Raw genomic sequence first — 12,658 nt, forward strand, 5'->3', positions numbered from 1 at the left:
CAATATGTTTAAGAGTTTATAATAAAACATATATATTATGATAAGTTTGAGCCAAAGATGAGAAGATTATTTTTTAATATATTTTATTTTTCTTATTTGGGTAAAAAATGTTTTTGGTCAACGTTTATATATAACTATAGTCTCATTGAGATAAGTGTATTTGTTTCAGTGTTTCATTCAATACAAGAATAACAATATATTTATATCTCTTTATCTTATTGTGTCATGAAAAAAAAAGAGTTAAAAAAATGATTTTTGTTAGTATACATAATTTTGATTTACATAATCTTCATGTAATTGCAATTCTTTTGTAGTGAAAAATTAACGCCAATTAAAATTTTGAGAAAAAAAAAAAAAAAAAGTCTTAGGCAAAAGCATATACCTCCTGGTTTGGTTTTGTTGTTTTTTGAACTATACTTTTGTCTCACGGAAATTGTTGTTTAGCATGAATCTTATCCATTTCAAGAGGCACAGAATAAACTTGGGAAACTTGAAACAACTCATTCTCTGTCAAGCTTGATTAAGAAGGTTATAATTACAAATGGAAGTAGAGATTAAGCTTCGGCTACAAGATTCAGCATCTCACCAGAAGCTTTCCAAGTTGCTCTCTCAATTTCACACCAAAACTTTAATACAAGAAAACATCTTCTTTGATGGAACAAACTCAGAGCTCACCTCCAACCTTGCGGTTCTCCGAGTCCGGTTCTACGACATGGATCAAAATTGTGTTCTTTCCCTCAAAGCCAAGCCTATGATCTCAGGTAGTGGTGATGAGAAAACACTAATTACTACTCCTCTTTCTATTATAGTTTCAGATATTGAAGACTTATTCATGCAGTTAACTCTTGTGTGTACTAACAATAATTCCTACTAGGTGGGGTGAGCCGCATGGAGGAGCATGAGGAGCCATTTGACCCTGTGCTCGGTCGAGCATGCATTGCCGAGCCATGGAGGCTCTTATCAGTCGACAATTCGAAGGTACTGAGGAGGGTGAGAGATGAATATGGTTTTGGTGCAAGTGGGGTTGTGTGCTTGGGAGGGTTTAGGAACTTGAGGGCTGTGCATGAGTGGAGAGGGTTGAAGCTGGAGCTGGATGAGACCAACTATGACTTTGGTACAAACTATGAGTTGGAATGTGAGAGTGCTGACCCTGAAAAGCACAAGGAATTGCTTGAGGACTTCCTCAAAGAGAATGGAGTGCAATATTCATATTCTAATGTTTCTAAGTTTGCCATTTTTCAGTCCAGGAAGTTGCCTCAATGAGGTAGTAATTAGTATGTTGAATGCATGATATGATTAGGGTGTTTTTAAAACACAACATTGTTCTGTGAATCATATATGCAGCACACTGAACAATTCACTACTACATTGATTTATAAAGCACACATTCTTAAATATATGCCGTGCATGTATTAAACATAAGAATCTGAATAATCAGGAAATATCTCACAAATAGTTCAAGAGCATTAGGCTTTCTCTTGGGCCTATTTACTATGTTTTGTATCATCACTAAGTCATGGACAGTACATCAATATTGCTAAAATGTTGGGTCAAACTTAAGTCGGTAGTTATAAGCTAATCATAATTAAGGATACATCAGAGAAATCAGCTTCTGCAAGAAAACAGTTGGAACAGACTAACAATTCTGCTTCTCAGATGTTCCTAAAGGTCTAACACCACCTCAGAAATCCTCCCAAACATAGCTTCAAACCACATGTCACAAAAATTATGAACCACAACTCAACGGCCGCGACCACGACCACGTCCACGCCCGCGTCCCCGTCCTCTCCCCAAAGGCTTCCCTGCAAATGCAATAAAAACTTTTTAAGTCCATAACTCACTACGACAGGGATACCATTAGAACAACCGAAAGAGCATGAATGAAGAACTCTGGAGAAAAGCTATATAGAGTACCGGCAGTTGGCTTCTTGGGTTTGACCCTAGGTGTCTCCTCAACAAGCAAAGTCTCGAGATTCAAGCTGTCGGGAAGAATATAGTAACGGATGTTGTTACCCCTCACACTGAGATGATCCAGAGTCACCGGATTTTTCCCTTTCAGAGTCATTTTAACTGTTTTCAAATGTGTGTTCATACTAATATCAACACCTGTGGCAAAATGTCCCACCATTAACATGATTTTCCAGACACTGGAAAGTAGATTCGACACCGGCCAATAGGCAATAATAAGCATTACTAATCATTAATAATAAGCTTAATTTTAGCATAAATTAGAGAACTTATATTCTAAAAAAGCTTAGAGATTTTCCAATAATCAACCAAGTTTCAAGAAATCAAATATCTTCCTACTACTCCAAATCTAATACTTTAATTGCAAGCAAGGTCAGCATACTAAGAGTTCAAGAGTTCAAATTTACTATTCAAATTTACCTAAGCTACACGAATTCAAATGAACTCTCGAGTTTGATAACCTTTTAATGAAAGCATTATAATAAGAATTTGGCAATCACTGAATTAGGTTAAGATAACAATTTTTTTCAGTAACAAAAATATGAAGAAGGAAAAAAAACCAACCTGTAATGGTGCCATGAACAATGGTACCATTCTTGAGCTCAATTGACACAGTTTCATTGTTTAACTTCATTAAAAACCTGCTCAAATAACATCATATTAAGTTCTAAAACCCTAAAATTCAAAATTCAAAATTTAAAAAAGAAAAAGAGAGAGAGAGAGAGAGAGAGAGAGAGACCTGACGAGCTTCATGATGAAGGTGAGATAGGGAGTGGTGAGGGGCGGCGGCCGGAGAACGGTGGTTGCAGGCAGTGGCGCGGCGTTTTCCTTTCAGCTAATCAGCTTTTGGGAGGCGACCAGAGAGATTAGGGCAAACTGCGAAAAATTGAAATCTTCAGAAGCGGCTTCTTTTCGATTTGGGTTTTGGATTTAGGGATACAATTGTCTTTTTAATTTCATTCAGGGTATTCTCGTCTGAATCTTAATACATTATCTTCACAATACGCTTTTTTTTTTTTTGTACAATACATAACTGGATCCGAAATTCATACAAGACTATGTTCCAAGCCCAATTTTTTATTTTGGAGGGCTGGCAATTTTTTAAAACAGCATGTATAATTGTCCCCAAAAAATAGCATGCTCCAAGAGTCCAAGTATGCAAGACTATTAGGGTCGGGCATCAACGGGGTCAGGTTATGGGACGAATTGGGTTCTAGTTGTTTGGCAGGGCCAGATCTCTGGCCCATGGCCATGTCCAAAAAAAAAAAAATACCAACCGCAACTAAAGCTTTGGTTGAGTAGGTCAATCAGTCTTAACTCATATGGCATATCTCTCCCTCCCTACTTCAAAGGTTTAGGATTCAAACTCTAGAGATTGCAATTGAAAAAAAAATGTGATAAAAAGTATGAGAAGTGTGTGGGTGTGTTGTGTACCTATGATTGAGAGTTGTCCAATTTATTGGGATACCTAGAATTGGGAGTTGTCCAATCTACTGATTACAAAAAAAATTTGAATTTTGACCGTAGCCTAATAATAGACATAACCATTAAATATGTAGTGTGTAATGTCTATAATTAAAAATTGTCCAATTTATTCGACCAAAAAAATAATTAACTTAGATTAATCACTAATTAACTTACTTATCCATTTAAATAAGTGCGAGACTCTGAATATATATGAATTAAAATCTAAACAAAAGTCTTATAAAATTTTAGACTTCTCTACTATAATAAATAACTTTTGTGGTGGCAATGGGCTGTTGCTTTATGTTCTTATTTATTAATTTATATAATCTCTCGCTTATATCTAATTAAATTATTTTATCAATTAATATTAAGTCTATTTTCCTAAAAAAGAAAAAAAGATGAAAAATAGTGACACGAAACTAAATTGAAGTGAGGAGAAAATAAAAACTCAAATATAAATGGACGGCAACCAACATGTTGAAGGATTTTCCGAAAATAATAGTCAAATATGAAGGCTTTTTAATTTCTTAGGGTGGCACAAAAATTATTTAAGGAATTATTAAGATGATAGTGATTATTGAGCATAGATTTGTCCTATTATTATTCCATATTCCATGAAGATGTTGCAATCTTAAGATAGCATAGAAAAATCAACTTAATGAGTTAATTGCTTCATACTTCGGTCGGTGTTTGATGCTGACTATAAAATTAAACAAATATATGTGTACGTTTCTTACCAAGAAATAGGGAGGAACTATGAAGGAAATGAACATCACAATAAAAACAAAAATCCAGGCTACATATTTTTATAAAACACTCAATAAAAAAAATTAATATTTTAATTATCCAACATAATATAATGGCCTCGCATGCACCATTTCTTAAAAGGTCCCACATAGTACTAATTATTCTTAGAATGTTAATAATTAAGATCCATAATGAGAGGGATAAATTGAATTCAAACTTCATTTACACAGAACACAATCAAATTGGTCATTATAAAGTTAAAGAATTATTGGAAGGAGTGGAATTATTGAAAAATGTCCATCTTATTGCTAATAGAACTAGCTATTTTACAATAGGAAATGTTTGGTAACCAAAGAAAATCAGCCAAAAACAGTCATAACTTGCCATATTTAGCATTCATTAATTGTTGCGATAATTAATTAATGTTAAATAAGACAAATTCTGGCTTTACAATAATAGTTATTCATCCTCTCTCTTAACTCGACAAGTCAAAAATTAATCTGTCGTAGATCTAAATTTTATTTAAGGATCTATTGCTAATCAATATCTCCAATATTTACTTAAGCGAATGAAAATGAACTGATAACTCTACTAATCCAAATTGATTAAATTCAAAATCATGTAATTAACATAATTAAGGATCGGAAGTATAGTAGTAAAGTGTTCTTCTCTACCTGTTCCTTTTAAATAGAACATCCATTCAAGTGAAAATGTCATGGACTCATGGGTCATTTATAGCTACTATATTTTTGTCTATGTTATCTAATCAATCTTGCTTTTCTTTAAGTAGATTATATGTAATTATATACGAGGGACATTGAATCTTACATATGTATAACATTGATTTAGACGCATATGATCCATTTTTTTTTTCTTTCTAAAAAATTTTGGCCTTAATCAACATGGATATATGCCTAGAACTTCTTTGAATTCCAATTTGGATTTGAATGGAGTGATTGGGGTCATTAGTATTCATAAGGAACTATATAATATTGTTGCATATATTATACAATTCGGAGTAGTTTTATAAACCAAGTAAAGACAAATACATGGGGAAACAAAATGTCTATGAATTTTTAATATTATCTGAATCATAGTGTAATGTTATAAAAGAAGGAAAGGTCACCACTACTTCTCATAACCCATATAATCTTTGGGTAATGCTGGTTAGACAAAAAAAAATAGCAATTAATTAATTGTCATAATAATTAATAAATATTAAATAAGGTAAATTATGACTGTTTTTAGCTGATTTTCTTTAAATATCAAATAATTTTGATAATCTTTTTCTTATTGGACAATTATATCTACTAATAATTGACATCTGAGCTTTATATTCCTAATTTTTTTTAAGTATCTTAATTTGTATTAGTTATTTTACAAATTAATTTAAATTAATCGAGTGATAAATTTATTCCTTCATTTAAATAAATATTAGATTTTTAAATTTTATTTTGTGTATATATCAATCTATTAACTATCAAGTATCAACAAATTTTAATTGAGGGCAAAAAACTAGAATAAACCAAGGGAAGTTGCAAATTACCTAAATGAGCCAAAGTGAAATTCGTTTCTGCAATGAGCCAAACCCTATATTTATATAATTCGAACCAGTGTGGTTCGAACTCTATTCATGAGTAATTCGAACCAGGGTGGTTCGAATTACTAAGAGAGAAATTCATTCAAGTAAATCGAACCAGGGTGGTTCGAATTACTTGGGAGGAAAACGTAGCACATAATTCGAACCAAGCTGGTTCGAATTATATGGGGAGACGCTGCATCAAGTAATTCGAACCAGGCTGGTTCGAATTACACAAACTGAATTCGAACCAGTCCGGTTCGATTTAGTGGTAGACAGTGCAGTATATATATGGTTCTAAACGTGAGTTGCTCTCATAGAGGGTGTAATATGGCTAGTGAGGAGAGTTTTGTGGTTTTGGTTCACCATAGAGGATCCATTAAGAGGAAAACTCGCTCCGGTGTGAAGTTTACAGATAAGAATCCTCTCTGTATTGTCGTGAAACCAACGACGAGCTATGATGATCTTGTTAGATCTGTGCTGATGAAACTTGGTCTGGAAAGTGCGAAGCGAGTGAAGAAGTTTTTCTATCGCATTCCAATCACTGTCTTGCAGGATACGGTGAAGTATGATTGCTTCACGATTGGTAGTGATGAGGACCTGCAAGTCATGTTTCTATGTCGGAGGCAGTTTCCCGAGGTGAGGACACCAGAGTTGTTGGCAAAGTTGGTTGATGTGGTATCCAGCTCAGGGGGTTCGAACCGGAATGCCACCACTGAAGCAGCGGCAGCCGGTTCGAGTTCCAGGCCTGCCATTGCTTCTTCGTCCGTCCCTGTGTACGAGCCAGCGGTCGAACCAGTCGCCTCCCCGTCTTTTGCTGTTGATCTGAATGATGGAGTAGGCGACGTGGTAGGATCAGTTGATATTCTGCCGAACGCTTTACAGGGAGTTCCACCGGTTGGCGTCGGAGACGGAGTGTTGGGTGATGTAGAGGAGGACGACGTCGAGCCGGATATGATTGAGGATGACAGCGGCGACGAGGTTGGAGCGACTGAGCCTGCATTGGTAGTCGGTGGTTCTAGTTCTGGCACACAGCAGTATCCACCACATTTTTCCTCTTTGGACCTAGATGCCATGAGGCAAGAGGGTGTTTCAGGGCACTCTGTTGGATTCGGAGCTAGAGATGCTGAAGGGACTGCTGGTTTGACAGAGTTCCAGGTTGGTCAGCAATTTCAGGATAAAGACGAGGCCCTGTTAAGTGTGAAGACTTACAGCATCCGGCGAGGGGTACAGTACAAGGTTGTGGAGTCTGATCATCGCCGTTATGTGGGCAAGTGTTCTGAGTTTGGGAATGGGTGCACATGGTTGATTCGACTGAGTCTGCGGAAGCGCAAGGGCATTTGGGAGGTCAAGCGGTACAATGGACCTCACACTTGTCTTGCGACCTCCATCTCGAGTGACCACAGGAGCTTGGATTATCATGTGATTTCCGCGTTCGTTATGCCAATGGTTAGGGCTGATGCATCCGTCAGCATCAAGGTGCTTCTAAATGCCACGGCAGCACACTTCGGGTTTAGGCCGACTTACAGGAGGGTCTGGATGGCGAAGCAGAAGGCAATTGCCCTCGTATACGGTGACTGGGATGAGTCATACAACGAGCTCCCCAGGTGGGTTTTGGGAGTCCAGTTGACGATGCCCGGTACTGTTGCAATCCTACGGACGAGCCCCGTTCGAGTTAGTGGACAAGTAGACGAGTCTCAAGCTTTTTTCCACATACTTTTCTGGACGTTTCCACCGCTCATCCAGGCATTTCGCCATTGCAAGCCCTTAGTTAGCATTGACGGGACCCATCTGTATGGGAAGTACGGGGGTACTTTGCTCATCGCGATTGCACAGGACGGGAACTCCAACATTCTACCCGTTGCATTCGCACTAGTAGAAGGTGAGAATGCAGAGTCTTGGTCATTCTTTCTCTCCCACCTTAGACAGCACGTGACACCGCAGCCCGGTCTTCTGGTTATATCGGACAGGCATAACGGCATAAAGGCTGCGCTTGAGGCTCCGGACGGAGGTTGGTTACCTCCATCTGCATACCGTGCATTCTGCATTCGACACGTAGCGGCTAATTTTGCCCTTACCTTCAAGGGCAAGGATGCACGTAGGCTTCTAGTGAATGCCGCATATGCCAAGACCGAGGTTGAGTTTGATTACTGGTTTGATATTCTTCGGTCTGAAGACCCGGCGATGTGTGAGTGGGCGAACCAGATTGATTATTCCTTATGGACTCAGCATCGTGATGAGGGACGGAGATTCGGTCACATGACGACGAATATCTCGGAGTGTGTGAACTCAATCCTAAAGGGTGTCAGAAACCTCCCTGTATGCTCTTTGGTGAAGGCAACATATGGAAGGCTTGCGGAACTCTTTGTTCGCAAGGGTAGAGAGGCTGAGGCCCAGATGGGAACCGGACAGCAATTCAGTCAGTACTTGGTGAAGTGTATAGAGGCCAACTTGAAGAATTCGCGGTGATTCACGGTGACTTTGTATGACCGGCATAACTCCGAGTTCACCGTAGCCGAGACCACTCCGACGGGCTCTTTCTCATTGGGTACCTACAGAGTATCGCTTGCGTCCCGGACCTGTGACTGCGGGTACTTCCAGGCACTTCATTTCCCGTGCCAGCACGCACTTGCATGCTGCGCCTACTCACGGGTTACCTGGTCCTCTTATGTTCACAGCATGTATCAGATTAGTTCAGTGTTCCGTGTGTACCAGATGGGATTCACACCGCCGATAACGGAGGGATTCTGGCCACCTTACGACGGGCCAACCGTGATCCCGGACCCCGCCAAGAGGCGTGCAAGAGAGGGTCGTCCGAGATCCACTAGGATACGGACGAATATGGACGAGGCAGATCCGAATCGGCCAAAGAGGTGTGGCCTTTGTCGCCAACCCGGACACACCCGCAGGAGTTGCCCACAGCTTGGAGGACCGTCTCACACGGGGGGCCAGTAGTAGCGATCTTGTTATTGTTAGTATTTATTGATTTTATTTTTCCTGTTACGTGTTATGTAAGATGACTTATGTAATCTGTTTATCTTTTTACCTTCTAGTAATGAAAAAGTTGCATTTGAATTTGAATATAGCTAGAAATCCCATGACTGCAAAAGTTGATAACTAAAGTGTTATATGATTCAATGATAATACATAGTCACTAATCCACTAGGTAAATACCAGATTTTTAAGTACAATAAGATGAGGAAACAACAAGGAAAAATAGCTCTAAAGTAACAACAGTAATCCACATCGGTCTGGTACATGAGTGAACCCTAACATCCAAAATACATGAAATGTAAATCATCTAAACAAGTGGGAGCCTGTCCCACAACGACGGGGAACCCGTGGCCTCTGACCTCTGCGGATAAACGGCTCCTCATCCTCTATCTCATCTGCGTCCTCATGCGGGGCAGGCTGTGCGGGTGGCGTAAAATGGACAGGTGCGGCAGACGGCCCGGCGACAGACTATGATGCAGCGGTGTAAGCGGAATGTGGGGTACCTCCCAAACCAAAATGGTCACCAACAGGTGTCGTAGCAGGCTCGTTCAGATCAACATCTAAGGGTGCCTGCGTGCCAGGGGTCTGAGGACGCCTCCTGCCCGGCTCGTCCTCCTGCATGATAGCCGAAATCTCTGCTAGAAACCGTGGACTGCCGAAGTCCGCATCAAGCGTATCTGCCCCAAGGAAGTCCTGCCACTGTGATCCGGGAATAACCCATGGAGTACCGTCCTGCTGAGGCTGGTCGTCGGTGGGTACTCCAACAAAGTAATGTCCAAAAGGACCGGACCCAAGTCCAGCGTCACTAGGCTCAGCCCCGTCACCCATCCCTGAGCCATACCACTCACCTCCGTGCACCCCATCCTGGGTACTACCACCAGCAACTGAAGCCGCCCCTGCACCATCTCCGCCCTCGGGCCCATGCTGATCATCGTCATCGTCCTCAGGGTCAGGTGCAGCGGCATGAACCGCAGCACGCCCTCTACCTCTGCCAGGATGATGTCGTCGTCGACCCCCAGCGGGGCCGGCCTCGTCGCCAGCCTCCATAGCACGCTCAAGCCACCCCCAGTCACGCTGGCTACGACGTTTTCCCACGCGAGCTCTCCTATCAACCCGCCTCCTGTCCGGCACGTCGTCAGGCCGATCCATCTCAGGTACTCGCCTAGCTCCCCGCTGTGAGGCCTCAACAGGAATAGTGACAGCTCTCGGATCGCCCAACTGCGGATCCGGAGACAAAAACCTCTTCCCGTGCTGACTCCACCAATCCAAGAACTGATGCGACGGACCAGGGTCAGCAACAACATCGAATCTCAGCACGCTCTCCGTACGGTCGTCCCAATACTAATGCCACTTCTGCAAATGGGACGGGAACCATCGATCGCCGCCTCTGCCGTCCTTCGACATCAGAAAGTCGATGTTCAGGGCGGCCTGTGGACGGGGCTGCACCCCTCCAAACTGCGGAAGAACCCTGTCTACCTGATGCCACTCTATGACGGCAAAGTAGATAAGCGATGTAACAGACCGCCACAGCACCATATGCCGAGGCTCCAAAACCTCGGGATGCACGACCTGAAGTACGTCGGGGCTACTGTATGGCATCCAGATAAACTGCACCCAGAACGATACAATGTCAGGGCAACTCGTGATCCCAACTCGTAAATCGTGGTTAAATGAAAAAACTTATTAAGTAACATACTGACCTCTCTATCCTGCAACCGGTCTATCCAGAGCCTCCACGTCTGAACTCTAGGACCCTTCTCGCTACTGGAAGGGATGTAACCTGACCACCTGCAACATGCACATGTGTTACCGCTACTTATATGTGTGCTTAGGGTATCCAATACATTATGAATGAACACGCGGTTATGTGTAGTAAATTGAAATAGACAAAGATTAGTAAAGTACCTCGAGGCCAATGGCCAGCTGAACGTCTTAAATCCTGCAGGCCTAAACCGAGGAAATCGCCAGAAAATCCATGACTGAAGTAGCTGAAGTGGGCCCGCTAGCTTGATAACATTTCTGTTCGCCACACGGCACATGCACCGGTACAACCATGCCAGTGCTGCAGAACCCCAGCTGTAGGTCCCCATCTCCTCCAGCCTAGCTACAAACGGAAGCCATCTGATGTGAACGCGGTTGCCCAACTTATCCGCAAAAAGCTGCGTGCCCAACAACATCATGATGTACGCACGGGCATAACGACGCACAGTATCCTCATCAGCTCCCTCCGGGCACTCACCAAACGTTTCCTGAAACCAGCTGCAGTTGACCGCGTACTTCTGAACCTGGCTAGGAGGAGGTACCACTCCAAGCGACTCCTCGAACCAAACCCAGGCTGGACGGCCACCCTCGATGTATATATGGAACTCTGATAGGCAGCTGCTGACGTAACGCCCGTCCACTGGCAAACCCAGCTGGTATGCCACGTCCTGCAGTGTGATCATGCACTCTCCGAACGGCATATGAAACGTGTGCATCTCCGGACGCCATCGCTTAACAAACGCACTGACAAGGGCCTCGTCCAACCGGAACCATCTATCGTTCAGCCTTGCAAGATGGTAAAGACTAGCCATCTGCAGGTACGGAACGTATCTGTCATCCAGGACCATGCCCTGCTGCCGTCGCATGCTCCTGATGCATCGCTGAGGTTGAAGAAGAAATGAATCGCATTATTAGAACCAGCTTAATTAACGGTGACAAACATAATCAACACGATAATTGATAAACCAAAAAATCTTACTATGTATAGCCGCTTAAAAATCCAAGAACGAGAACCATTTGCATAAGAAACTTAAATTAGAAACCACCATAGGCTACTGACATGAAAGATCTAACATTATAAAACCACAACTAAACCGCTTACATAAACCACTAACATAAACCACTAACGTAAACCGTTAACGTAAACCGCTTACATAAACCACATACATAAACCACTAAGATAAACCACTAACATAAACCACTAAGATAAACCACTAAGATAAACCACCAACATAAACCACTAACAAAAACCACTAACATAAACCATTAATAGAAATCACTAACATAAACCACTAAAATAAACCACCAACTAAACCAACATCTAACCCGCATGCCAAACCACTAACTCACATGTACCGGTAAAACAAAGTTATTTCCGTACTAACCTCTTCGTTGATGACCCCAGCTATATGGGCGACTCCGTCCAAGCGATATAACCGTGCCGGATCGTCCCCCATGAGCAGAGTATTCCGTTCAGGTCTTTCTCGGAGAGAATCTGGGTCGTTTTCTCTGAGATTTGGTGGGGCAGAGGAAGGTGAGAATGGTTCGAATGAGGCTGATTCGAACTCCTTATATAGGCCAATCACTAGTAATTCGAATCAGAGTGGTTCGAATTACATGATGACCTCATTTACCCATAATTCGAACTGGAGTGGTTCGAATTACTTGCATTCCTAGTTCGAACCAAGCTGGTTCGATTTACTTTCAATTTTTTATTTGAAATTCGAACTGCTCTGGTTCGATTTATTTGAAGATGAAGTTCGAACTAGCCTGGTTCGAATTACATAAAAATATGATCTGGCTTATTGCTGTATCGATTTTCATTTTGGCTCATATAGGTAAATTTGGATTGATGTTGGCTTATTATAGTATTTTGCCCTTTAATTGAATTATAATTTGCAATAAATTGATACTTAATTTATTGTATTGAAAGATGAATTCAATTTTAATGTATTGATACTTAATACAATCTATAATTATATTCGTTTTTTAACTGACTAATTGACCATTCACATAATTAATATAAAAAATAATTATTTTTATTAATATAATATTACATAATTGAATATATATGTAAAATTACTTTACACTAATAACGCATCAAAATTAAATTCACGAAAAAAAATATAAGGAATAATAATT

The 12,658-nt window shown here is 41.1% G+C and overlaps 2 protein-coding genes and 2 pseudogenes across 2 annotated transcripts; 2 read left to right on the forward strand and 2 right to left on the reverse strand.

Annotated features, from left to right (window-relative positions):
• The first annotated feature begins 431 nt into the window (after positions 1-431).
• On the forward strand, positions 432-1,397 carry LOC107635629 (triphosphate tunnel metalloenzyme 3-like). The gene is made up of 2 exons (XM_016339151.3): positions 432-761; positions 875-1,397. The coding sequence occupies exons 1-2, from the start codon at positions 542-544 to the stop codon at positions 1,261-1,263; spliced, it is 609 nt and encodes a 202-aa protein (XP_016194637.1). The 5' UTR covers positions 432-541; the 3' UTR covers positions 1,264-1,397.
• Positions 1,388-2,891, reverse strand: LOC107635630 (small nuclear ribonucleoprotein SmD1a). Its single transcript, XM_016339152.3, has 4 exons — positions 2,708-2,891; positions 2,533-2,609; positions 1,915-2,106; positions 1,388-1,802 (listed from the first exon to the last, which is right to left on the reverse strand). The coding sequence occupies exons 1-4, from the start codon at positions 2,719-2,721 to the stop codon at positions 1,741-1,743; spliced, it is 345 nt and encodes a 114-aa protein (XP_016194638.1). The 5' UTR covers positions 2,722-2,891; the 3' UTR covers positions 1,388-1,740.
• A 3,161-nt stretch (positions 2,892-6,052) lies between these two features.
• LOC148569593 (uncharacterized) lies at positions 6,053-8,716 on the forward strand (annotated as a pseudogene).
• Positions 8,717-9,058: 342 nt separating this feature from the next.
• Positions 9,059-9,904, reverse strand: LOC148569594 (uncharacterized; annotated as a pseudogene).
• Positions 9,905-12,658: the final 2,754 nt, after the last annotated feature.

Source organism: Arachis ipaensis, chromosome B4 (assembly GCF_059453495.1).
Source record: "Arachis ipaensis isolate K30076 ecotype BB chromosome B4, ASM5945349v1, whole genome shotgun sequence".
NCBI classification, from domain to species: Eukaryota; Viridiplantae; Streptophyta; class Magnoliopsida; order Fabales; family Fabaceae; genus Arachis; species Arachis ipaensis.

Excerpts from the sequence above, each read along its gene's own strand:
- LOC107635630 (XM_016339152.3), bottom strand. Across the intron at positions 2,107-2,532 it reads TGTTCATGGCACCATTACAG|GTGTTGATATTAGTATGAAC; the intron begins GTTGGTTTTTTT and ends ATTTTGCCACAG. Across the intron at positions 1,803-1,914 it reads ACCCAAGAAGCCAACTGCCG|GGAAGCCTTTGGGGAGAGGA; the intron begins GTACTCTATATA and ends TTGCATTTGCAG.
- LOC107635629 (XM_016339151.3), top strand. The coding sequence starts at position 542 with ATGGAAGTAGAGATTAAGCTTCGGCTACAAGATTCAGCATCTCACCAG. Across the intron at positions 762-874 it reads AGCCAAGCCTATGATCTCAG|GTGGGGTGAGCCGCATGGAG; the intron begins GTAGTGGTGATG and ends AATTCCTACTAG.